The 23206-nt window shown below is 29.4% G+C and overlaps 9 protein-coding genes across 9 annotated transcripts; 4 read left to right on the top strand and 5 right to left on the bottom strand.

The window, feature by feature from the left end:
- Positions 1-918: 918 nt before the first annotated feature.
- BX663DRAFT_506309 (uncharacterized protein) lies at positions 919-2617 on the top strand. Its single transcript, XM_051527170.1, has 4 exons — positions 919-1212; positions 1267-1467; positions 1591-1935; positions 2018-2617. The coding sequence occupies exons 1-4, from the start codon at positions 1051-1053 to the stop codon at positions 2609-2611; spliced, it is 1302 nt and encodes a 433-aa protein (XP_051384057.1). The 5' UTR covers positions 919-1050; the 3' UTR covers positions 2612-2617.
- A 178-nt stretch (positions 2618-2795) lies between these two features.
- Positions 2796-3496, top strand: BX663DRAFT_551124 (uncharacterized protein; the record flags this gene model as incomplete). The annotated part of the gene is made up of 4 exons (XM_051531257.1): positions 2796-2864; positions 2928-3175; positions 3265-3330; positions 3394-3496. The coding sequence occupies 4 exons, from the start codon at positions 2796-2798 to the stop codon at positions 3494-3496; spliced, it is 486 nt and encodes a 161-aa protein (XP_051384056.1).
- Positions 3497-3874: 378 nt separating this feature from the next.
- On the bottom strand, positions 3875-5307 carry BX663DRAFT_530655 (serine protease; the record flags this gene model as incomplete). Its single annotated transcript, XM_051530332.1, has 3 exons — positions 3875-4229; positions 4300-4614; positions 4688-5307. The coding sequence occupies 3 exons, from the start codon at positions 5305-5307 to the stop codon at positions 3875-3877; spliced, it is 1290 nt and encodes a 429-aa protein (XP_051384055.1).
- A 95-nt stretch (positions 5308-5402) lies between these two features.
- On the bottom strand, positions 5403-6807 carry BX663DRAFT_452828 (small nuclear RNA activating complex, subunit SNAP43-domain-containing protein). Its single transcript, XM_051523789.1, has 5 exons — positions 6609-6807; positions 6404-6533; positions 6216-6329; positions 5925-6151; positions 5403-5854 (listed from the first exon to the last, which is right to left on the bottom strand). Exons 1-5 carry the CDS (start codon positions 6744-6746, stop codon positions 5567-5569), a joined length of 897 nt encoding a protein of 298 aa, XP_051384054.1. The 5' UTR covers positions 6747-6807; the 3' UTR covers positions 5403-5566.
- A 409-nt stretch (positions 6808-7216) lies between these two features.
- BX663DRAFT_506301 (ankyrin repeat-containing domain protein) lies at positions 7217-8814 on the bottom strand. The gene has a single exon (XM_051527169.1). It carries the CDS (start codon positions 8639-8641, stop codon positions 7427-7429), a length of 1215 nt encoding a protein of 404 aa, XP_051384053.1. The 5' UTR covers positions 8642-8814; the 3' UTR covers positions 7217-7426.
- A 3600-nt stretch (positions 8815-12414) lies between these two features.
- On the top strand, positions 12415-14359 carry BX663DRAFT_506299 (kinase-like domain-containing protein). The gene is made up of 4 exons (XM_051527168.1): positions 12415-12668; positions 12760-13379; positions 13489-13781; positions 13850-14359. The coding sequence occupies exons 1-4, from the start codon at positions 12428-12430 to the stop codon at positions 14208-14210; spliced, it is 1515 nt and encodes a 504-aa protein (XP_051384052.1). The 5' UTR covers positions 12415-12427; the 3' UTR covers positions 14211-14359.
- A 192-nt stretch (positions 14360-14551) lies between these two features.
- Positions 14552-16530, top strand: BX663DRAFT_530652 (chaperonin-containing T-complex alpha subunit Cct1; the record flags this gene model as incomplete). The annotated part of the gene is made up of 4 exons (XM_051530331.1): positions 14552-14630; positions 14747-14832; positions 14943-15280; positions 15360-16530. The coding sequence occupies 4 exons, from the start codon at positions 14552-14554 to the stop codon at positions 16528-16530; spliced, it is 1674 nt and encodes a 557-aa protein (XP_051384051.1).
- Positions 16531-16605: 75 nt separating this feature from the next.
- BX663DRAFT_485536 (uncharacterized protein) lies at positions 16606-17945 on the bottom strand (the record flags this gene model as incomplete). The annotated part of the gene is made up of 4 exons (XM_051524619.1): positions 16606-17051; positions 17118-17292; positions 17377-17516; positions 17603-17945. 4 exons carry the CDS (start codon positions 17943-17945, stop codon positions 16606-16608), a joined length of 1104 nt encoding a protein of 367 aa, XP_051384050.1.
- A 126-nt stretch (positions 17946-18071) lies between these two features.
- On the bottom strand, positions 18072-21965 carry BX663DRAFT_506288 (chloride channel). The gene is made up of 14 exons (XM_051527167.1): positions 21624-21965; positions 21303-21554; positions 21141-21238; positions 20757-21068; positions 20573-20687; positions 20322-20491; positions 20130-20237; positions 19919-20064; positions 19773-19847; positions 19402-19706; positions 19267-19319; positions 19170-19190; positions 18530-19081; positions 18072-18465 (listed from the first exon to the last, which is right to left on the bottom strand). The coding sequence occupies exons 1-14, from the start codon at positions 21916-21918 to the stop codon at positions 18295-18297; spliced, it is 2673 nt and encodes an 890-aa protein (XP_051384049.1). The 5' UTR covers positions 21919-21965; the 3' UTR covers positions 18072-18294.
- Positions 21966-23206: the final 1241 nt, after the last annotated feature.

Raw genomic sequence — 23206 nt, 5'->3', positions numbered from 1 at the left:
ATTATTACATGTAAAAAAAAAAAAAAAAAAAAAAAAAAAAAAAAAAAAAAAAAAAAAAAAAAAAAAAAAGAAAGAAAAGAAGGCTTTTATTCACCTTAAAATAAGAATGAAAGAATAAAGATAATAAAAATGTCATGTATTCAAGTCTTCTTTTTACTACTAACACATACACATGAAAAAGGTTTTATAAAATATGAACCCATTTTTGATTTCCTTTCACTTTGTTCCTGACTCATTTTTATAGCATTAAATTTCCTTTTTTTTTTTAAATGGAGCCAATATAAACAAATGTTTATGTTAACAGAGAGTAAAAAAAAATAAAAAAAATCATTAAAAGAGTCTTCTATTCCTTGCTTGTACATGAATGACTCTATTTTATCAAAGTAGAAATGTTATCAGCATTGTATGAACATATACATGTCACCTTTCATTTGAGGGTTTTTTTTTTTTTTGAATTCAGCTGATGGTAATTCCTAATTTGGATAATTTATAGCAGAAGAAGAAGAATATATTCACTCTTTAGCTAATCATCATCATTATCATGTTTAAATTAAATTCATATCCTGATGTTGCTTTCTTTTGAATAAAATTAAATGTTTATAATTTCTTTCAGTATTTTAATCTATATTTACATACGCATGCATACAAATTAAATGTAGAAACATAATAATTTAGAGATCATAACATTTAAATTATATATGATGCAAACAGGCTTTTTTCTTTTTTTGTATATAGTAAAACATATGAAATTTATTTCTTACAAGGTGAGATTTAATCTTTACAACTAAACAAGATCATATCTGTTATGATGATGATGATGTTGTTGTTGTTGTATTATCTTCTTTAAATATTTTAAAACTCAATCTTTTATTTATTTATTTATTTATTTATTTATTTTCTTTCTTTCATTCTTTCTTTCTTTATTGTATAAATATTCATTTACAACAATATATTGCACTCGCATAGTCCTCTTCCTATTATTCCTTTATATATACATACTCACACACACACACATACACACACATATATATATTAATAAAACTATTCTAAATGATTATATCAAAATTATTAACTTCCATAATTATTCTACAGTTGATTAAACCATCTTTACAATTTACATTTATACAAGATGACGTTTTATCTCTTCCACATTATAAAGTTTATGTAACAAAGGAAAAAGTAGCAAATACAGATATAAATTCAGATGAGAAAGTAATAGAATACTATTAATTCAACATGTATCATTATTAACTTTAATATATATAGAATAGGGTTATTATGACTTCTGCTTTAGGACAACCTTTTTCGTGTATTATTCCAAATGTAGAGGTTGAACAAGAGAAATTAGACAGAGAAAAACTAGAAAACGCCAAAGTAGAGACAGAAGAAAATAAAAAAAAGATGATTGAAAAGGGATTAAAATTATTAGAACCTCTAGAACAAAATTGTATCCAATTTTATGCTCATGTAAATAGTAACAATAATAGATAATGGATGGTATTACTCAACCCCACCCTTTATTATTTGGTTTTTCTTTTTCTTTAATATCATCATACTCACTCATATGTCATGATTATTTAAATTCTATAGACGAGCCAGTATTGGGTTTATGAATATTGTCATAATCAATATGTCCGACAATTTCATCTTGAACGTAGTCATGATGGTAATGAAATGAAAGAACAAGAAACAGCATCGTTTTATTTAGGTTTTCATCCTAGTATGACACTGGATGATAACACAGGAGATCATGCTAATAATAAAAAGGAGTTATTGTTATCAAAGAAAAAGAAATTGACGCCTAGTCAAGTTTACCTTAAAGCACCCACTGAGTTAAGAACCAATAATAAGGGTCAAGAAAGATATTTACTACAGATATGGAAAGAGGGTTCTATATGTGATTTAACAGGAAAACCGCGTACAGTTGAAATTCAGGTAATATATATATATATGTATATGTTATGTATAAATGATGACTAACATGGAAGCATGTTAAATGATGACTTGAATTACAAAGTATCGATGTGATTTATTACAAGGACAGGATTATGTATCTAGTTTTGTTGAAAAATCTACTTGCAACTATCAACTTATTATATCAACTCCTCGTCTATGTGAAGAGATGGATTTATCAAGACGACATCATGCTGAATCTCACCGTATTAAATGCAGACCTATCGTTTCTGAAAAGTGGATCGAACAAGAACAAGAAGCAGCAGCAGCAGCAGAAGCAGAAGCAAAAAAGGCAAAAGAAGAAGAAACAAATTCCATCGTTATGAATGAAAATACATTATTATTGAATCAAAAAGATCAAGTTGGAAACCCTGAACATTTTTTATTAGAGATGATTTCTGAATTAACAGATCAAATCAATCAACTCAAATTACAAATGAATAACAAAAAAGGAGATAAAAGAACCCCTTTACTTACAATAGATGAACGCGGTCAGATTATCTTTTCTGGTATGAATGAATTAGTACTTGGATTAGATAAAAATGATTATCAGCAGCAGCAGCAACGAAACCATTTTATGACTAAAGACAAGAAGAATAAAGAACAAGATGAAAACAAACAAGCATATCATCAAAAGTATTTTATAGCAGAACAATAATAAAATAGTTATATATTATGTAATCATATAGAATGAAGTTTCTTCTTTTTTGTTTTTTTGTTTTTGGGTATTATTCAAGCTCCGGTTACTACTCGTCATTTTGAGGGGGAGGAAGGAAGGGGACAAAGAAAAAATAAATATACTTGTTTTTTTTTTTTTTTTTTTTTCTGTTGAAGCATATAAAATGGGTCTCGTTCAATCAAAAACACAACAAGAACCTATTATTTTCTATAACCCCAATGTGCCACTTCAAGTACATTATATTTATTTATCTATTTTCATTTTCCTTTCAGTATGAATGCTAATCATATTTTAGTTTTCTCAAAGTTTGGTAGGATCATTAGAGAAAAAAGTGGAACAATCAACCGAAAAGCAGCAGGAACGTCATATAGAACATATTGTTCAGCAACGTGTTGCAGAAGAATTAGAAAAAATAAAACAAAAAGAAGCTGAATTAAAAAAAGAATTCCATGTTGAATTAAAAGAACAAAATGCCGAAAAAGATGATTTAAATGCATTGGATATGAATGAGGACATTGAAGCAATGATTAAACGAATTGCTCGGTATGAAAGAGGAGGAGGAGGAGGAAAAAAAAGATTCTTTTATTATTATTATTATTAGTTAAATTCTTATATATACATATTTATAATAGATCTGGAATAAAAGAGCTTCCCGCAAAAGTGAAGCAATGTCAAGATGAAGTGATTGCTTGTTACAAGTAAAAAAAAAAAATAAATACATGAAAGGTATTAAAAAAAGAAACTAATTATTATTATTTTAGTAAAAATAAGTCAAGGTCACTTGATTGTTGGAAAGAAGTCGATAACTTTAAACAAGCAGTTGCTGAAGAGCAAAAGAAATTCGTTGCTGCTCATCAAAAATAAACATAAAAAAAAAATGTATACTTATTTATGCTTTATACAACAAAGGAATTTGTGTCCTATTCATTTTGTTTGTATATTTTTAAACCTGATCACCTATTCTTGATTATGTAATAATACTGCATTAGATGGGGAGCTAGGGTGAATAAAATAGATTATATGTTATAATTGGCTCTTTTTTAAACGGGAGGGGGCGAGTGACAACTATATGTATAAATACACTTTTTGCTTTCTTAAAAAGTTAAACAAATGATTATATTTATAAATCATAATGCATAATGAGTATTTTATGTATTATGAACTAATCTCCGATACGTGTATCAAGAGTAAAAAAAAAAAAAGGAGATATTATATATTTGTTTGTTGTATCAAATAGGATATTTATGATGACTCATAACCATTAAAGATAAGAAGATTAGGTGTCTTATTAGGAAGTCCCTTAAAGACATTGCGAGTACTTAATTCAATGATTTGTTGCTTAATTTCCTTGGGAGTAGTACCTTCAGGTGATGAAGACAAAAGATAAGCAGCAAGACCAGCAACATGAGGTGAAGCCATTGAAGTTCCAGAAATTGTATTTGTTGCATGATCGTTTGTGTTCCAAACAGATTCAATATTCAAACCAGGTGCAAAGACATCAACACATTCACCATAGTTGGAGAAATAAGCTCTTTCATCAAAAATGGTAGAAGCACCCACTGTAATTGCTAATTCAGCACGAGCAGGGCTATAATCACTATTATTATTATTAATAAGTCATTAGTAAAATAAAAATACACATATTTATCTAGATATGATTTATTTACCATGCATCTTTGTTATCGTTGCCAGCGGCTACTGCAAAAACAAGACCCGCTTCGACAGCTCCATTGACAGTGGCGTCTAGAGAAGGTGATTTACCACCACCCAAACTCATATTAGCAGCAGAGCCCTTGAAAGGTTTACCAGCTTTTATAGAAGCTGCCTTATCTTTTAAAAATTCATTTGTGGCCCAATCAACACCCTTCACAACATCAGACATACTGCCACTACCATTAGATGATAACACCTTCACCGCAACAGGAATAGCTTTCTTTGCAACACCATATTTCTTGCCTGCAATTGTACCAGCACAGTGAGAGCTACATATAAAAATGGATAGGTTAATAATAACACACATTGATATAATACATGATGATGAGAAGTGCAACTTACCCATGACCATTGCCATCGATATCGGCATCATTCAAAGGAATCGTCTTGCCCCAAACTGCTCTTCCTTCAAAATCCACATGCTTCACGTTAATGCCGGTATCAATCACATACACTTTGATGCCCTCTCCAGCTGCTTTAGCATCATAGTGATACTTGTTAAAGTTACGTAGTGACAAACGGTCACGTGTGGAAATACGAGCAAGACCCCAAGGTGCACCCCGTTGTAATTCACTGGCATAAACGACTGAATCTTCTTCAACATAAGCGACTTCGTCTGATTGACGAATGGCCTCTAAAGTCTTTGTATCAAATCGACCTGAATAACCTTTAAAGTTGGGCATTTCGTAAACATGATTAATGCCTTGGTTATCAAGATAATCGCCACTATTAAAAGAATTAGCAGCAGACATGCTACTGATCCATTCAGCATGGTTTTCAACTTGTTCTGGGGACAAATCCTTTTTTAGGACAACAATATAAGAACCACGTACAGCTTCAGTTTCTATAGGTGCATAAAGTGGTGCAACTGTACCATCGGAAAATGACGTAGGATTGATCATGGGAATGGCAGTGGCATAACCAGCCATTAATAGAGCAGCAGTTAGAATAGAGAACTTCATATTTTATTTGTATATAATATAATAAATAATAAAAGGGAGGGAGAAGAAAGGAAAAAAAAAAAAAAAAAAAAAAAAAAAAAAAAAAAAAAAAAAAGGAAATAGAAAAAGGAAATGTTATTTTTTTTTTTTTCCTAGAGAATGAATAGCTTTATATGCCATTAAGAGCCACAAGAAAAAAAAATGACTCTATCCAATAAAATACAGGTATTATACTCGACACGCATGATGTCATGGCAAATCATCTGATAAACAAACATTATTATTGTAATTTTTTCCTTTCTAATTTTCTTCTCTTTGAGTTCAACATTTGTTGACCAGAGCCGATTATTCGTTTCATAGCCTCTGTTTCATCTTTTGCAAATGTATTTGCCAATAATACGTTTTGTAATAATCTTCTTCTTGTCTCTTTGACATTTAAAGTTTCCTTTAACATTTTTTGGGTTGCCAAAGTTGCTTGTGGAGTATAATATAATTCCTTTTTTGCAGCATCGTATTCTTTAGCAAGATTTTTAAATTCTTTTAAATGCGATTCAGAACATAAATTTAACTAATAGTAATTAAGAAAAAAAAATTAGTCTATTTTTTTTTTTTTCAGTGAATGATTTTTATATACTTGCAACATCATTATTTATTTTTTTCTTCTTTAAGTCGTGTAAACTTTCATTCATGGCTATTACTTTACTAAATTCAATTCTCTCTTGCACTTGAAAAGGATCTTGTTCTTGCTCACCCACAAATAAAAATGCTTCCATGGTTCGTAATTTATCAAAAATCAGAGCTGCTTCTATGTTTTCTTCTGATTGAATCGATTCAACATAAAAATCAAATAATTGACTGAAAAGTTCTTTTATAGATAAACAAAAAAAAAAGTGAGTTTACTTGAAAGTGAAATCATATGTATACACTACCTTTAGTTACTCTGATTCGATTTTTTCCCCATACACTGGGCTGTGTCATGTATAAAAAATAAATAGAAAAAAGGACAGCACATTTGACGGAAACTAATGGACTTGAAAAATGAACTAGAAAAAAAAAACATTGAGGATCATTAAAAATAAATAAATAAAAGGAAATGTCAAACTTTTTTAATTCTTACATAGAAAACTAGCAAAGAAAGCATCCATAAAAATAGCACGAAATTCTCTTTTAACACAGGCAAAATGAACAAAATTGAAATGAAGTTCATTCCAAAGATCGTCGAAATCTTTAAATGTTTGATTTGGTCTCTAAATCATGTATAAAAAAATTTAGCCTTTTTTTTTTTTTCCTCATTGATCTTTAATAAAATAAAAAGTATTTACACTAATGAAATGGTATAAAATATATTCTACATCATCTTCTATGGAATGTCTATCAATACCGGCAGTTTTTGCCACACGAACAAGACAAGTATTTAAAGGTGGTTGAACGTAACGACGTTCATAACGCTTTTGATTCATTATATTTAAAGTATTTTTAATTGATTTAGGGATCAAATTGTGGGTTTTAGAGAAACTGAGTAAAAAAAAAAAAAAAAAAAAAAAAATGTTCCAAAAAAAAAAGGATTTATACAAATATGTATATTAAAATAAGAGTTAGATGCAGTATTTTATATACATGGCGAATATTTTTTACTGATATACTTTTATTAAAAAAAAAGAATAAAATAAAATAAGCACAAATGTTATTGACAATAAAATCTCAGACTCTAAAATAATGTAGTTCTTGGTTTCCCTTTTGTAGCGTTTTAACATGATGACGAATTTGTTGCAAATAAAACAAATGGTATTACTGAATACAAAATAGATAAAAACATATTAGAGAAATAGAAAGAAAAAGAAACAAAAAAAGCATATATGTATATGTCAAATAAACTAGAATTCAACTTTTGTTTCTATAACGTTGTAAAGACATTAGGTGGAAGGAAGACTAATAAGCCAAAAAAAAAAATCCCTAATAAAAGCCTTGAAGTCAATTATTTTATTTATGGCTATTTATATCATCAGAAGAGTGGCGGTATTAGTTATGATTGAATAAGGATGATTATTGATAATACAGAGTGTGTAAAGGAGGAATAAATTTTATTTATTTTTATAAAAGGTATAAATAAGAATAGGAATAATTTTAATAGTATGTATGATTATGAAACATTTTTTTTCTTGGCTACAATGAATGATTTCAGTGTTTGAACAATAATAGATGCAAGCTGATTTCGAAGACCTATAGGGGAAGCCAGTAATAAAGCTTGTTGAATACAATCTTTTGAAGTATTAGGAGTTAATAATAAGGGTATCATATCCAAGAAACCATGATTAACAGCATAAAGAAAAGCTGGATTTTGACCATTTGGTAAACAAAACTTGGCATTAGCAGAAGCTAATACATGGACTATATCAATCTTTCGTTGTTGTACAGCCATTAACATACTGTTTTCATCCATGATACATCCTCTTTTAATTAATAATTGTAAGCACTCGATACGATTCCATTCTACTGCTAAGGATACAAGTCCATGCTTCCTTTGATGCAATGGCATCCTTTTGTTGATTACAGAATCGTGGTCTAGTAATAATTGAAGTGTATCTGTATAGCCTGTAACAATAGCAGATTCTATTGAACTACGATTATCTATTTTATTTACTTCCCATAGCATGTCTAATCGACTTGGGTTATTAACGTGTTGATTTTGTTTTGAAAGCAAGATAGAGACACATTGTTGATAACCGTAAAGAATAGCTAAATGGATTGGTAATCGTCTTTGACAAAAGATATCCATTCGAGCACCTGCAGATAACAGGATTTTAATACAATCTACTTGATTATTTTGAACAGCACAATAAAGAGGTGTTTGGCTTTGATTGTTTAAAGCATTTATATCAATATCTGGATGCTCTAACAATAACTCAAGGCCCTCTTTAAAACCTACAAGACATGCTTCATGTAATGCAGTTGATAGATTAGGTCCCGTCTTGAGATTGATATCTAAATGAACTGAGCTCATTAATTCTTTAATTGCTTCTGTAGAACGACCTATGCAAGCCCAACTTAAAAGTGAACGCTTGAACTGTCCATCACAGGTATTAGGAGAACCCTTTCGGTTTAAAAATTCTTTTAAACAATCAGAGTCAACCGTTTTTGATTTCTTGTTTGTTGATGAATTGTTTTGAATAAATGAAATAGAGTAAGCGCGTTTTCTATTAATGGCGTATTCTTGTGTATCATTAATAGGCTCACAATCAATAGGAGAAGAAGGAGGAGAAGGTAATATGGAAGGGGTATTGTTATTATTATTAATAATAGTAGTAGTAGTAACTTGTGAATTATTATTATTATTATTACAAGAAATATTAATCATTTGTGTATAGAAAAGGAGAAGAAGAAAATGAGAAATTACTCTATGTATGTAGGAATATATATATTTATATATCTATTTGTATGTATAGTGTTCTTTGTAATTAAGTCCTCTCTTGGCAAGTGGATTTGATTCGATAATGTAATATGAAAAAAAAAAGTAAAATAAAAAAAAAAAAAAAAAAAAAAAAGAGAGAGAGAGAAAAAAGATCGACAAAGCTTGAATTTTTATTTAAACACCAGCTTCTTGGCAGATATTAAAAGCTAAATGTCTTGGCACCTATTGCAGTGCATGCTACCTTTCTCTCTTTTTTCTTTCTTTTTTTTTTATTTTATTAAAAAAATAACTAAACAAGTTACATGTCGCTTTAATAAGATTTTTAATAAAAAAATAAAAAAAAAAGTCATTATTTTATGATTTCAAATTTGGGGAATACAAAGAAAGAGTTTCACCAAGCAAAGTTGTTTTTTTCTTTTTAATCGGCGGTCAAAACAAATGTTATGTAGTACACGCTTTCTCTGGCATTCTTTTTTTTTTTTTTTTTTTTTTTCTCGTTTCATTATCAAAAAAAAAAAAAAAAAAAAGATAAGGCTTTCTTTTGAGTAATAAATGAAGGAATAATTGTGATGATAACACTTACTTGGAATAATAATTTATTCAGAAATATTAGTCTTTTTTTCCAATGAATTTGCGTGTCAATTATTCAGGTTTTATGTAATCAACTTTTTTTATGTGTGTACAAATTAAAGCATAATAGGCTCATCCTTGGCAATCCTAAACTATATTATTTCGATCTGATTCAATATTTTTATTACTAAGATTGTTATTATTTGCGGTAAAGCAAGCTCTTTTGACATCAGCTTTGGATTTTAATTAAAACGATTCATATTGAACTCAAAAAAAAAAAGTATGAATATGGAGTCAAATCAATACTTTTTGTATCCTCAACCTTCAATTAACTTTTGAACTTTGCTAATTTTATGAATAGAGGCATTATCTATAACAATTCATAGTCTTTTCTATGTTATAGGCATCCATTACACCACTAATAAATTACAAGAAATGCTTACTAAGAGTTTCAACTTTTTGTGATTAAATTAATGAGCTCTTCCGCTGAGCTAGCGATGTTAATCTTTCTTTTTCTTTTAAGACATAACCTTTTTTTGTTTTTGTTTTTCTGAGTAGACTTTAGTTTGCACAAATATTAAATCGTTAATACCCTTTTTTACAAATTACTTTGGCAATTATAATGGTTATTAAACCTCTTTTGGACGAAGGAACAGGCTTTTTTTTTTTTTGCAGGAGCGTTTCGTCTTGATCTGCCAAAATTACATCAAATATGCCATGTTAACCCCTGCTACATTTATAAAAAAAGACACCATTACTGTTCCAATCCATCTTTCCATCAGCCGTCCATTCCGACTTTTTTTTTTCGAATAAGATAATTCTATTCTAGCTTCAATAACCTTTTCTAATGTTTTGCAAGAGTGAATGAAGCATGTTTTTCTGGATGTTTGTGTAAAATCAAAAGAGAAATCGATTCAAGATCAGAAAAAAAAAAGAGCAGAGAGCTGCTCCGCTTTGGCTTTTCAGAGGATTTCAGCAGCAGGTTTATTTGCGTAAATATTTATTAGAAAAATTCTGTGCGAGGTTCTTTAATGTTCTTGTTTATTCCATCAAGATGAGAGTTTTTTTTTTTAAGCAATTGAGAGCTGCTTTTCTTTATCGTCTCTATAAAGTATTACATAATGTTGAGTCGTCTCTTACAACAATGGTAATATATAGCCCTGCTTTCTCTTGCTAAAATTCCCTGCTCAACAACAAGATTAAGCAATTTTTGCACTTGTGCAGGCGTATAAGAACAATAAAGACCTCTAACTTTGCTGACAGCAATATTTGTTTTTTTTTTTTCTTTCTTTCTTTCTTTCTTTCCTTCTTTCTTTTCGTTCTTAGGTTTTTTCAACTATTATTGCTTTTTTTCTTTTCAGCTACTTGTAAAGGGCTCTTAAGAATCCCCTTCATAGCTATCAATATCCATGCATCTTTTTTAAGTCGGGTTCTTGATTGGATTTATTAGGCTTATAACTAGTACTTGGGTGCCAATGGTACTATTTCAAACTTGCAACTGCATAAAGATCTAGTTGCTGATCCTCATTTTCCATTTGATCGTCCTGATTTTCATTGGCAGTTTTGAAACAATGAATAAACTTATGAGGGATTTTGTTAAAAAGATTATATACAAATAAAAAATAAAAATTGACATGCAAATTCGTTATTGGAAAAATCCCTACCATTGTAGCTGCTATATTAAAAATTTTAAATTTAGTTATAGCACCGAAAAGCTTTTTCTTATTTTTTACAATAGTGTTGGCTTTTACAATATTTATATTAAAAAAATATATATATTCATATTGGATTTAACATTTTTTTTTCTTTTATTTTCAAATGCAAACCGTCATTGTATATCAATATTCATATATTTCTAATAAACTGCTATATATAAATAATATGATATCAGTTAAAATTTACGAATTAAAAAAAAATATATAATTATGGATTTGAATCATGAATTTATCACTATAGCAATGATGTTTTGACATGTTGTCCATAACGACAAAACCTTTATTACGATGACAACAGTTATGAAAATATTTGATTTGTTGTCGATCTTTTATTTAGTAGGTTTAAAATTAATCTACTTTTCCTCCTTCAACTTGTATCTATATTATTAGATTAATAGTTTGATATCACATTGCTGTTAGCTGTACTTTTAGTCAGTATTATTTTCTTTTATTCATATTCATTTCCACACATAAATCTTTAAAAAACGAGTATTACTTATTTATGATACGATATATAATGAATGTCGCCCTTTATGGTAGTTACTACTGCCAAAAAAAAAAAAAAAAAAAAAAAAAAAAAAAAAAAACGTTGTATGATGATGCTGTTGTAACAATAATAAAATGTCAAATTTTGGAAGCCAATTAAATTTTTTTCTTTTTGAACACGATGATAATTTGATTGATTTAAATCTGACAATTAGTAGGAGTTGGATTGTTTTTTGTTACATTGTTAAAAATGGCCTGACATGCATGTTGTAGTGGTAGCAAAGAAATAAGAAATATTCTTTATTATATTTTCTATAATACATTATGCATAAATTTAATTTTTTTTTTTTTAATTATTTTTATATAAATATTATTTTTTTTAAATGACTATCTTTATAATATCTATAATGGAGATGGAACCTATTTAGGTTAGGTTACTATTGTTTTCAGGTTAATAACTGTAACTACGATATTAAAAAAAAGGACATTATTTAATTATTGTAAAATGATAAGACTGTCTTTTTTTTTTTTTTCTTTTTATTGGAAAGTTATTTTAAACTTTTTTTTTCTATGATTTAATTATCATTCTTGATCAGTCATGATTTTACAATAGTTGGAATTAACAATTATGATGCTTCTTTTTTTTTTCCCTGGAAATAGCATATCTTCTTTTATTTAATCCATCTATAAATGTTGTATATAAAGTACTTACTGTTATACAATAGTAATTAATTAATATAATAATTAGCTTATCGATTACTGCGTTTAATAGAAAATTTCTATTAAAATCAGCTCTTTTTTTTTTTTTTTTTTTATATTAACCATAAACGGTTATTTGAAAACTGAAACCTTATCTGTTATTGATTGAAAAATGAAACATGTTGATGGATTCTATATAATAGTAAACTATATATCAATTTTAATTATAATACAACTTTTCTCTTCTATTATACAACAACACATGTGCACAGAATTTATTCAAATAGTAGATTCTTCTATACCAAATTATTATATACCACCAACTATTGTATCTCATCAACAAAACTCACTGCCTATAATTACTGCTTGTCGATGCTCACTTGAAAAAAATAATCATTCTTCTAGCCACACAACTTTAGAATTAAAAATAAAAGAACAAGACGATAATCATGATAATTTACCAGGCACTTCTAAATCATTAGTTGATGAATTCAAATCAGCAGGTATAATGTCTTGATATCTATTTTGATTTTTTTTTTTAAAAAAAAAAAAAAAAAAAAAAAAAAAAAAAAAAAAAAAACTTTATTTTTTTAGATTCTTCGCCTGCTTCACCTATACCAACTCCAATAGAATCAGTGACCCCTTTATCAATATATACTCATAAACTACCAAGTAATTTCTTCTCCTCCAATTCACCACCACCCCCTATTTCACCTATCAGCTTACTCGCTTCAAAACAAAACTCACCTCTTTCTTCTCCTCGAATTCATCCAAAGGCAACAAAATCATGTCCAGTTGAATCTATTGAAAAATGTATAGAAAAACTTTCACTCATAAGCGAGAATGAGATATCCCATTCAACAACAGGCACTGGTTTGACTTCATCGCATGACTCTGTCAACAAATCAAATCATAAACTCTCATTACATGACTTTGAAATAAAACAAACAGTAGGCACAGGTTCCTCTGCTCGTGTTCATTTAGCAAAAAGCAGAAATAATAATAAATATTACGCAATTAAAGCCATTAATAAGAAAGATCTTATAACAAAACGTCAATTAGAGCACGCTAATAATGAAAGAACTATTTTGGAAAAAGTCTCTCATCCATTTTTAGTAAAACTTTGGGGTAGTTTTCAAACTGAAAGTCATGTTTTCTTAGTTATGGATTATATCCCGGGTGGAGAATTGTTTCGACTCATACGTAAGAAAAAGGTAATATGCCTCTTTCTTTTTTTTTTTTTTTTTTTTTTTGTTATAAATAATAATAATAATAATAATCATCGTTACTAACATAAGTCTTTATATACACATATACATGTAGAGGCTTACAGAGGATGAAGCTAAATTTTATGCTGCAGAAGTAACTTTGGCTCTTGAATATCTTCATAATAGGAATACTGTTTACCGTGATTTAAAGCCTGAAAATATTTTAATTGATCATCGTGGACATATAAAGTTAACTGATTTTGGATTTGCTAAAGAAATAAGTGATGTTACTTGGACAGTATGTGGTACACCAGATTACATTGCACCCGAAATTATTCGATCCAAGGGCTCTACAAAAGCTGTAGACTGGTGGAGTCTTGGTATCTTGATTTATGAAATGATCTCAGGGTAATATTAGGAAGAGCCTTTTATATGTGTATACATGTATATTAACCATTGTGTTGGCTTTAATTTAGTTATCCACCATTTACTGCAGAAAATCCTGTTGATCAATACCAAAAGATTCTTGAGGGTAATATTACATGGCCAAATCATATGAGTCCTGAAGCTAAAGATTTAATACAAAACCTATTGAAAACAAAGCCTTCTGAAAGATATGGTAATTTGAAAGATGGTAGCGATGATATTAAGAATCATTCATGGTTTAAGGATATCAACTTTGAGAACCTTGTTACTCGAAATGTTACTGCACCATTTATTCCAGAACTTAATCATGATGGTGATACCCGTTGTTTTGCTTATTATGAAGAGCCACCACTACCTTACCATTTGATACAAACAAATGATTCTTATTGCACTCATTTTGCAGGCTTTTAATCCTATATTTATTACTACTATATAATCTTATACATAATAATTTTTCATTGTAAATAGTTCTAATAAACACAATTATATCCTTTTTTTTAGAAAAAAAAAATCGTGTAATAACAAGGCAAACTATTAATATAAAATAAAGTTTCTTTCTCGTTCCAAAAAAAAAAAAAAAAAAAAAAAAAAAAAAAAAAAAAAATAATCATAAAATAAAAAAGCCACCTTCTTTTAATTGAGCACCAGCTTAAAATCTCCTAAAAAAAAGATCATTGGGTGGAGTTCATAAATTCATTTGTTCTTCTATTTTTTTGCTTTTTTTCCTTTTTACATCATTTATTAAAATAATAATGTACAGAAGAGAACAAAGTAGCTCCCTCTTTTTAGGAGGTGAACGTACTACCGGTCAAGATGTCCGTTCTAGTAATGGTAATGAATCTTTTTTTTGAATTGTTTATTTTTCTATTATTTTTCAATGACGCGTTTTTGATAGATCATTTGTTTAATAATATCTAATTCCTTTTTATATATATATATATATATAGTCCTTGCTGCTGCCTCAATTGCAAACATTGTTAAAAGCTCATTGGGTCCCGTTGGTTTAGATAAAATGTTGGTCGATGAAATTGGTGTAAGTTCGCATTACAAATGATGAAGAAAAAAAAAAAGATTCTCGAAAATTCCAGGGACCAGAAAAAATAAAATAAAAACTTATTATACTCTTTTATTATTCTTGTTTAGGATGTTACTATTACTAATGATGGCGCTACTATTCTTCAATTACTTGAAGTTGAGCATCCTGCTGGTAAAGTTTTAGTCGAACTTGCTCAACAACAAGATCGTGAAGTGGGTGATGGTACTACATCTGTCGTCATCATTGCTGCTGAACTTTTAAAACGTGCTAATGAGCTCGTTAAGAATAAGATTCATCCTACAACTATTATTACTGGTTTCCGTTTAGCTTCTAAGGAGGCTTGTCGTTTCATTGCTAATGAGATGTCTATCAAAGTAGATACTCTTGGTAAAGAATGTCTTATCAATGCAGCAAAGACTTCTATGAGTTCAAAAATTATTGGATCGTAAGTTAGTTTATATATTCATTAAATAGATTAAAACAATTTACTTATTTTCTATATACATACATATATACTAAAAAAGAGATTCCAAGTTCTTTGCCAACCTTGCTGTTGAAGCCATGTTAGCGGTGAAAACAACAAATATTCGTGGAGAAACTAAATATCCTGTTAAAGCAGTTAACATCCTTAAGGCTCACGGTAAATCTGGCCTTGAGTCACAATTTGTTCGTGGTTATGCTCTCAATTGTACAGTTGCTTCACAGGCTATGAAGAAACAAATTAAGAATGCAAAGATTGCTTGTTTGGATATGAATTTACAAAAGGCTAGAATGCATCTTGGTGTTAACATTGTTATTGATGACCCTGATAAATTAGAAGATATTCGTAAAAGAGAAATTGAAATTACAACAGAACGCATTCAGAAAATTTTGGATACGGGCGCTAATGTCATTCTAACAACAAAGGGTATTGATGATTTGTGTCTTAAACTTTTTGTTGAAGCAGGCGCTATGGCAGTTCGTCGTTGTAAGAAAGAAGATTTGAAACGTATTGCAAAGGCTACTGGCGCTACCTTGGTTTCTTCTTTGGCCAATTTAGAAGGTGAAGAAACATTTGAAGCAAGTTATCTTGGTCAAGCTGAAGAAGCTGTTCAGGAACGTATTTCTGATGACGAATGTATTTTGATCAAGGGTACAAAGATTCAAAATTCTGCATCTATTATTTTACGTGGTGCTAATGATTATATGTTGGATGAAATGGAGAGATCACTTCATGATTCTCTTTGCGTTGTTAAGAGAACATTAGAAAGTAACAGTGTTGTGCCTGGTGGTGGTGCTGTTGAGTCTGCTTTAAGCATATACCTTGAAAATTTTGCTACTAGCTTAGGCTCTCGTGAACAACTTGCTATTGCTGAATTTGCTAATGCTTTGCTTGTTATTCCTAAAACACTTGCTGTTAATGCTGCAAAGGATTCCACAGAATTAGTCGCTAAACTTCGTGCTTATCATAATACAGCTTTAAATGCAGCCATAACAGATGAACGTAAACGTGCACTTAAATGGTACGGTCTTGAATTAATTAATGGTGCCGTTCGTGATAATGTTAAAAATGGTGTTTTAGAACCAACAATGTCAAAGATCAAATCACTAAAGAGCGCCACTGAGGCTGCTATTGCTATTTTAAGAATTGATGACTTTATTAAGGTTGCACCTGAACAAAGAGAAAATCCTGGAGACGATGGACATGGCCATTAAATATTGTATAAAAAAAAAAAGATTTATAATAATATTACTAATAAAAAAGAAAAGGAGGAAGGGAATGTTATTTTATTATGAAAAGTATTGAACTTCTACTCCTATAGTACGAATAGGGTTTGTATTCCTTAGATCTGCTGTTAATCCTAAACTAAATATTGTATTTTTAAATCTTCCTTCCCACATGAGAGCGAGTCCCTTTGTGAAGCTCCAACTCGATTTTATGAGTCCTTCTAATTTCTCTGTATGATCTGCTGTTAAAGTAATCACACCCTCTTCTTTATTCACATTTGTTTCTATTGTTGGTGACTTTTTCTTTGTACGATATTCAAATCCAAGTACTAAATCACTTTCATAAGAATATATACTAAAATCATATTTTGAGCCCATGACAAGTTGATCTGATACTTTAGCTGTATAACTTGTTGACATATGGCCTACAATTGGGTTTAATGTATATGTAAAACTAATAGGTGATGTATTTGATGTTGGTAAAGTACGATATCGAATGCCCATAGATACTGCACAAATATACAAATAGTGTTTAGTAACTTGAAGAAAAAAAAAGTTCTCGCTGAATAACTTACATCCTCCACTTTTATCAAGTATACCATAATACATTTCTGTCCCCATAGACCATTGTCCTGAAGAAACAGACTGACCAAAATTATATAATGCCCGTATGCCTAATAATCCATCATCTGACGTATATGAGCATTCTGAACACCATTGATCAACATCATATTGTAACTGCATTGCCACCTTTATATATATATATATATTTATTTATTTATACGTATACTTTGTTAAATAGATCGTTCTCTTTTCTCGCTCATATTCAATTACCTGCGGAGATATATTTGTTTTTGGGTTATTAACAGCAGTAACTGAACATTGAAGGTGTTCTGAAATACGACGTATATACATTGCCTCTAAACGAGCACCTGGAAAGAACATACGTCCATATAATAAATAGTCGGGGTTCTCTAAACATAGAACCAAATTAAAAAAAAAAAAAAAAAAAGGGAAGGGTCAACGTATATTATAACTTATTTTATTACATAATACTCACGACGATAGTCTGTAGTTACTTTTACATTTGCAGGCTCCTTAACAACGATTCTAAATCGATCAATCAACTCTTGAAAGTCTACAGTTGCACTTGTTTCAATATCTAATGGTCTTGAAGTATAGAGATATCCTAAACTGCCATTCAAAGTGGGTAAGGCATTTAAAGTATATGAAGGTTTGAATTGAGGGGTTGGTAATTTCGAAATGACGAGGGAAAGTCCCTTTGGAGTATGAAAATCAAGAATAGCATGAGACCATGAACATAAATTAGAGTATTGATTATCTTCATTCCATCCAGACGCACGATAAAATCGTTTTAAGCAATATTCCATAAAGTCGTTCATTATTATCTTGTGTTCCTAAATAAATAAAATAAAATAAAAAATAAGTAAAAAAATAAATAAATAAATAAAATAAAATAAAATAAAATAAAATAAATAAAATTAAAGATTAATATAAATAGGCAACTGAATTCAAATACAAGCAATATGCTTCACTTTAAATTGATGATAAAAGACATATATTTTTGTTATATAATATAAAAAGCTTTAATCTATTCAAAGTAATATAAATATATAAATATATAAATATATACACATATATATGTATATGTATATGTACATGTATGTATGTATGAATGTATGAATGTGTATGTGATAGGTATTATGAAGAGTGATATGGATAACATCTTTTCTATTCATCTCCTTCATCTAATCCTTTCAAGTATGCTAAGAGTCTTCGCTTGTGGATGATTCCTAAATAGCGTCCATTTGAATGAGTGACACAGACATACCTTGCACCAAGCTTAGTAAACATATCCATAAGTAAAGTCATGGAAGCATTTTGATTAATAGTGAGAGGAGCCTAATATAGAAATAGTAAAGTAAGTATAACGCCAAATATTGCCTGCCTCTTCACAATCACTTACGTGATCAATATATTGTGAAAAGTTATTTAGGGTCATTTGTTTTGATGCAACTTCTTCTAAATTATTAATGCTTGATGTATCTATATTATTCTCTAATAAAGTACGAATAGGTGTTTTCAAATCCTGGTTATCAATTATATTCGTTGAAGGGTTATCAAAACTTAATCCTTGATTAAATGTCGTAAAGTAGCAAGGTACTTGATTTATTTCGGTCTCTGTCATAGAGGATTCTAGAGCGTTCTCTAATTGTTCTAATCCATGACTTACTTCACTAGTAGCAATGTAACCTTCTAAAATATTTCCATCACTTAAAATAGGGAAGCCACCATCTTCTCCATAGCCCATGGTGCTAATAACTGAAAGCTTATGCTTTAATTCGCCTACTGTGATAGGCAGATCAACACTAATCGTGGAAAGATATTCTGTCACATTCGTGATTGTCATTGTATGGATATACTCTCTTCGTGCTTCCAAATAAGGATATTGTTTAAGGTCAATCAATAAATCATATATGCCCTCCACAAACATGGCATCTGCAATCCATTTTGCAACCTTAAATTACGTATAATATTTATCTTAATCGTATTGTAAACAAACATTTAAATACATATATATATATGTATATGTATAAACTACTTACCATGACAGCAATCATAATTGGCTAAAAATAATATATAGGATGAAATGTGTGATATGTCAGTTTATAGCAGTAAACTATCATCATAGATATAACTCACCAAAGAATATGTAAGAGAATAAGTTAATTCATATATGATAACTACTAAAGAAACTACAAAAAAAAAAAAGAAAAGAAAAAAAAGAAAAAAAAAAGTTAAGCCAAGCCAATATTAACATATGATAATATTCTTTACTAGTAGTTTTTGTTACGCCTGCTAAACCAGCTGCAGCACCAACAAGGGCATAAACTCCAGGAATGATGCATTCACCACGTGTTTCTAAATCGTAAGCACACGCTGGAAACAAGCTTGGATAAGATAATGTTACATATTGCATGATAAGGCCTATAATTCTTCCTGTAATGGCACCAATAATTAAGCTAGGTAAGAATATACCTCCAGGAACAGAACAACCAAATGTGACGATTGTAAGTGCCATTTTAATAATTAGTGCTGTAATAAGTAAATAAAGCAGTCTTGGAATTTCTCCTGTAGTATAACTGTACAACGATATTTTAGATCAAAAAAATACAAGTGTAGATATGTACATCATAATCGAAACTTACGCGCAAAGACCACCATTATCATTTGTGGATGAGCATTCTGAAAATAATTGAGCTGCAAATTCATTAAGACTCATTCTATTGTAAAAGATATGAATCATTTCTGCTTAATTGATAATAAGAAATGATAGGGATCTAATGCAACATACCTTGAAAAGGGATTCCAAAAACTAATAATAGCTGTAACAAGCATGATACACAACACTTCAATAATTGGATACCTTCCAATAAAAGTAGAACGTCTTAAATGTTGAAATTTGATATTAAAAAAAGTTGTAAATGCACCAAAAAAACCCTATTATATATAAATTAAAAGTATGAGTTTGCAATATAATTATATTATTGAGTATATGAATATACCGCAAACGCGCCACAGATAATCATTGGAATCAGCTCGAATAAATGATAATCTTTATCATATGAGACTTGATATAAAACTATCTTTCCTGTACCAAATGGATCTGTAATCTGTTATTTATCCAGAAAAAAAAAGAAAAAAGAAAAAGAAACTCAATGATAATAATAATAATGAAGTCTATATGTTAGATATACCTTGAGCACAATTGCAGCTACAGCAGCACAACAATAACTTCTAATCATAGTTTTCATGGGGAAATAATAGCTAACTTCTTCTAAGCTAAAAAGTACACCCCCAATAGGTGCACCAAATGCAACAGCTACACCTGCTGCTGCTGATGCAGATAAAATTTCTCTTCGCTTACCTATAAAAGAAAAAAAAATTAAATATCTGTGTTCATGATCTATCTCACAAATTAACAATTCTAAAATAAAATAAAAATTACTCTCATTTTTATTATACTTTGGAAATAAACGGCATGCAATGTTTCCTGCTGAGCATGCCAAGTGAACAAAAGGGCCTTCTTTTCCCACCGTCAAGCCTGCTGATGTTGAAAAAATCTATTATTATTATTATTATAAACAAAGTTAGCTTAAATAAAGTAAAGCAAACTAATATGATGTATGTACCATGCCAATACTCTTAACAATGAGCGTTTTTATGCCCAAGAATCCCTTGATTACAAAGCCTCCCAGAATAACTTTTACTTCAGGAATCCCTGAGCCTGCACTATAATACGCAACCTTTGCTTCATTCTTTGAAGATTGAATTACTTCATCTTTTTTATCTGGCTCACAACTTGACAAATATGCAGTATCACAGGGAATAGAAGTGATAGAAGGTGTTTTCGAGAAAGGTACTGGCTTATATGCAGTATGATGGGTTTTAACTTTCTCTGCTGTAAATTTGACCATTAATGCGGCAATTAATGAAAACAACAACTAACATAAATATATGTGTATACATATATCAAGTTAATGTATTACTACTAATTATATTTTAATACTACTTACACCAAATACAGTATACATAAGCATGGCTACATAATAACTTAATTCTTCATCTTCAACGCCAAATACTTCTGGCCAAGTTTTCCATGCATGACATGTCTCTAAGAAGAGAAAAAAAAAAGGATTATATATCAAAATCCATTATGTAACATCGCTTCAAGGTACCATTATTTTCCCAGCAACAAAAATTGCTATTTAACCTCCAATTAGTTGTGCAATATCCTTGCTTGAGATCAGACATCCATTCTTGAACTACGTCTATAAACCAGGCAATAGCAGCTACAACAGTACCTACAAGAATGACTAAAAGCCATGCCTGCAATGCATCATTTGTTTTTAACAATCGTCCTCTTAAACCGGATACTTCTTGTAATTTTCTTTTTCTAACACCCTCTTTAATTCTATCATGAATCCAATCTATGATATAAAGAATCAATTACATATGTAAAATCTAAATGATAGTTTATATATATATATATTTATTACCTATACTAGAATAAGACTCACTCCAAACTCGAATACCAGTGTTTTCCCTAACTAATCCTAGTCTATCTTCATCATAAGATCCTGAACGTTTATTGAACCATTTAAAGCGACTGCTATTGGTTGGTGTTGTAGTAGGATGTGTTGCAATTTGCTGTTCACCTTCTCGATAAGGAGAAGGTAAAGGTATTGTTAAAGGGCTTTCTGTGTAGTGCCTTCTGTTTTGTAAAGACGATTGACGATTATACAATAAAGAAGTTGTCTCTGTTGTCCTGTTATTTTCAAGACTAGTATGCATTCTTTCTTTTTCTTTTTCTTTTCCTTTTTTTTTTTTTTCCTTAAAATGTAATCGGAAAAAGAAAAGTTTTACAACAATTTGATTTCAATAGCATTTATATATAGACATACATTTATATGTGTGTGTGTGTATGTATATTTTTTAAGTGGCACTTGATTAAATGATATTAGATTTTAGTTAGTCACGGGTTTAATGACAATGATGAAATTTGTGTTTAACACCAATTCAATATTAATATTATTATTTCTTTAAAACACAGCAGCAGATAAAGCGTTTTCTTAAGGAATTCTCCATTTAAAAATTATTGGGTAATATATAAAAGAGTTGGCACTAAACTGCACAATTTATATCCATGGTAAATGTATTTACAACCATAAAAACTATCAAGTAACAATAGAAATATTAGTATTTGAATTGTTTTTCATACAAATATAAGAATATATGAGTAGGTTTTAAATTTTCAGTAAAATAAAATTTTTTTTATTAAGAATTAAACTTGCGCAGATCAAGTACAAAAAAAGAAAAAAAAATAAAAAAAGAGGAGAAAATCTTATATAATGATTGATAAGATTAAGCGCTGGCATAGTTGGAAATATAATACACATACATACATATAGTGTATAGATGGCCTATTAGTTGTAGTTTTGTAATTATTCAACAGTATATCGACAGAAAGCAGGTAATAGTAAGTATAAAATAATTGTTTATACACCTCGTTTTTTTTTTTTTTTGGAGTAATAGAAGATTGGATACTAGAAATAAGACTTGTAAAAAAATAAATAAAATAAAAAAAAATAAAAAAATTGACCAATTACTTGCTATTTCTTTTGTAATAAAGTACTTATTTTGTCTGGTGACTATAACTTATCAATACCTGGTAATGTGGTTGAATAATTAAAGAATATATTAGATAGAATAAAAATAAGTAGGGCCGTTCATTTATTCATTTAGTTAATTAATTGTAAATATGCTAAAATAGTTGCAGCTTGTAAAGCATGTTGTCTATTTAGAGCTAACAAACTTTTCAATGTTAACATAAAGGATATAAACTCGGCATCAAAGATTTGATTAAATGTGTGAAAGAAAACGTATTTATTGTCTTTAATGATATAACTTTGTTAATTCATGTACTTCGATACTAACAATTTTCTTAAATAACCTATTCTGACTAAAAAAGTTATATTATATAATGGATCGGCTGTTCAATTTCCCTGGGTCTTATAAAATATGTATATTTAAAGCAAAAGCTACTGTAGTATCTAGAGAATCACTATGATTATCAGCTTTA

Source organism: Cokeromyces recurvatus, assembly GCF_025118155.1.
Source record: "Cokeromyces recurvatus strain NRRL 2243 chromosome Unknown BX663scaffold_9, whole genome shotgun sequence".
NCBI lineage: Eukaryota > Fungi > Mucoromycota > Mucoromycetes > Mucorales > Mucoraceae > Cokeromyces > Cokeromyces recurvatus.
This window is presented reverse-complemented; position numbering and strand designations above follow the sequence as displayed.

What these genes read in the sequence shown, in the direction of transcription:
- BX663DRAFT_506309 (XM_051527170.1), top strand. Translation starts at nt 1,051, where the DNA reads ATGATTATATCAAAATTATTAACTTCCATAATTATTCTACAGTTGATT. An exon ending in GTATCCAATTTTATGCTCAT is followed by an intron (nt 1,468 to 1,590) that starts GTAAATAGTAAC and finishes TAAATTCTATAG; the next exon opens with ACGAGCCAGTATTGGGTTTA. An exon ending in CGCGTACAGTTGAAATTCAG is followed by an intron (nt 1,936 to 2,017) that starts GTAATATATATA and finishes TGAATTACAAAG; the next exon opens with TATCGATGTGATTTATTACA.
- BX663DRAFT_452828 (XM_051523789.1), bottom strand. Translation starts at nt 6,746, where the DNA reads ATGAATCAAAAGCGTTATGAACGTCGTTACGTTCAACCACCTTTAAAT. An exon ending in TTTCTTTGCTAGTTTTCTAT is followed by an intron (nt 6,330 to 6,403) that starts GTAAGAATTAAA and finishes TTTTTTTTCTAG; the next exon opens with TTCATTTTTCAAGTCCATTA. An exon ending in AAAAAATAAATAATGATGTT is followed by an intron (nt 5,855 to 5,924) that starts GCAAGTATATAA and finishes AATTACTATTAG; the next exon opens with TTAAATTTATGTTCTGAATC.
- BX663DRAFT_506288 (XM_051527167.1), bottom strand. Translation starts at nt 21,918, where the DNA reads ATGCATACTAGTCTTGAAAATAACAGGACAACAGAGACAACTTCTTTA. An exon ending in TTGTTGCTGGGAAAATAATG is followed by an intron (nt 21,239 to 21,302) that starts GTACCTTGAAGC and finishes TTCTCTTCTTAG; the next exon opens with AGACATGTCATGCATGGAAA. An exon ending in CAATTATGATTGCTGTCATG is followed by an intron (nt 19,082 to 19,169) that starts GTAAGTAGTTTA and finishes ACGTAATTTAAG; the next exon opens with GTTGCAAAATGGATTGCAGA.
- BX663DRAFT_506301 (XM_051527169.1), bottom strand. Translation starts at nt 8,641, where the DNA reads ATGATTAATATTTCTTGTAATAATAATAATAATAATTCACAAGTTACT.
- BX663DRAFT_506299 (XM_051527168.1), top strand. Translation starts at nt 12,428, where the DNA reads ATGTGCACAGAATTTATTCAAATAGTAGATTCTTCTATACCAAATTAT. An exon ending in TGATGAATTCAAATCAGCAG is followed by an intron (nt 12,669 to 12,759) that starts GTATAATGTCTT and finishes TTATTTTTTTAG; the next exon opens with ATTCTTCGCCTGCTTCACCT. An exon ending in ATTTATGAAATGATCTCAGG is followed by an intron (nt 13,782 to 13,849) that starts GTAATATTAGGA and finishes GCTTTAATTTAG; the next exon opens with TTATCCACCATTTACTGCAG.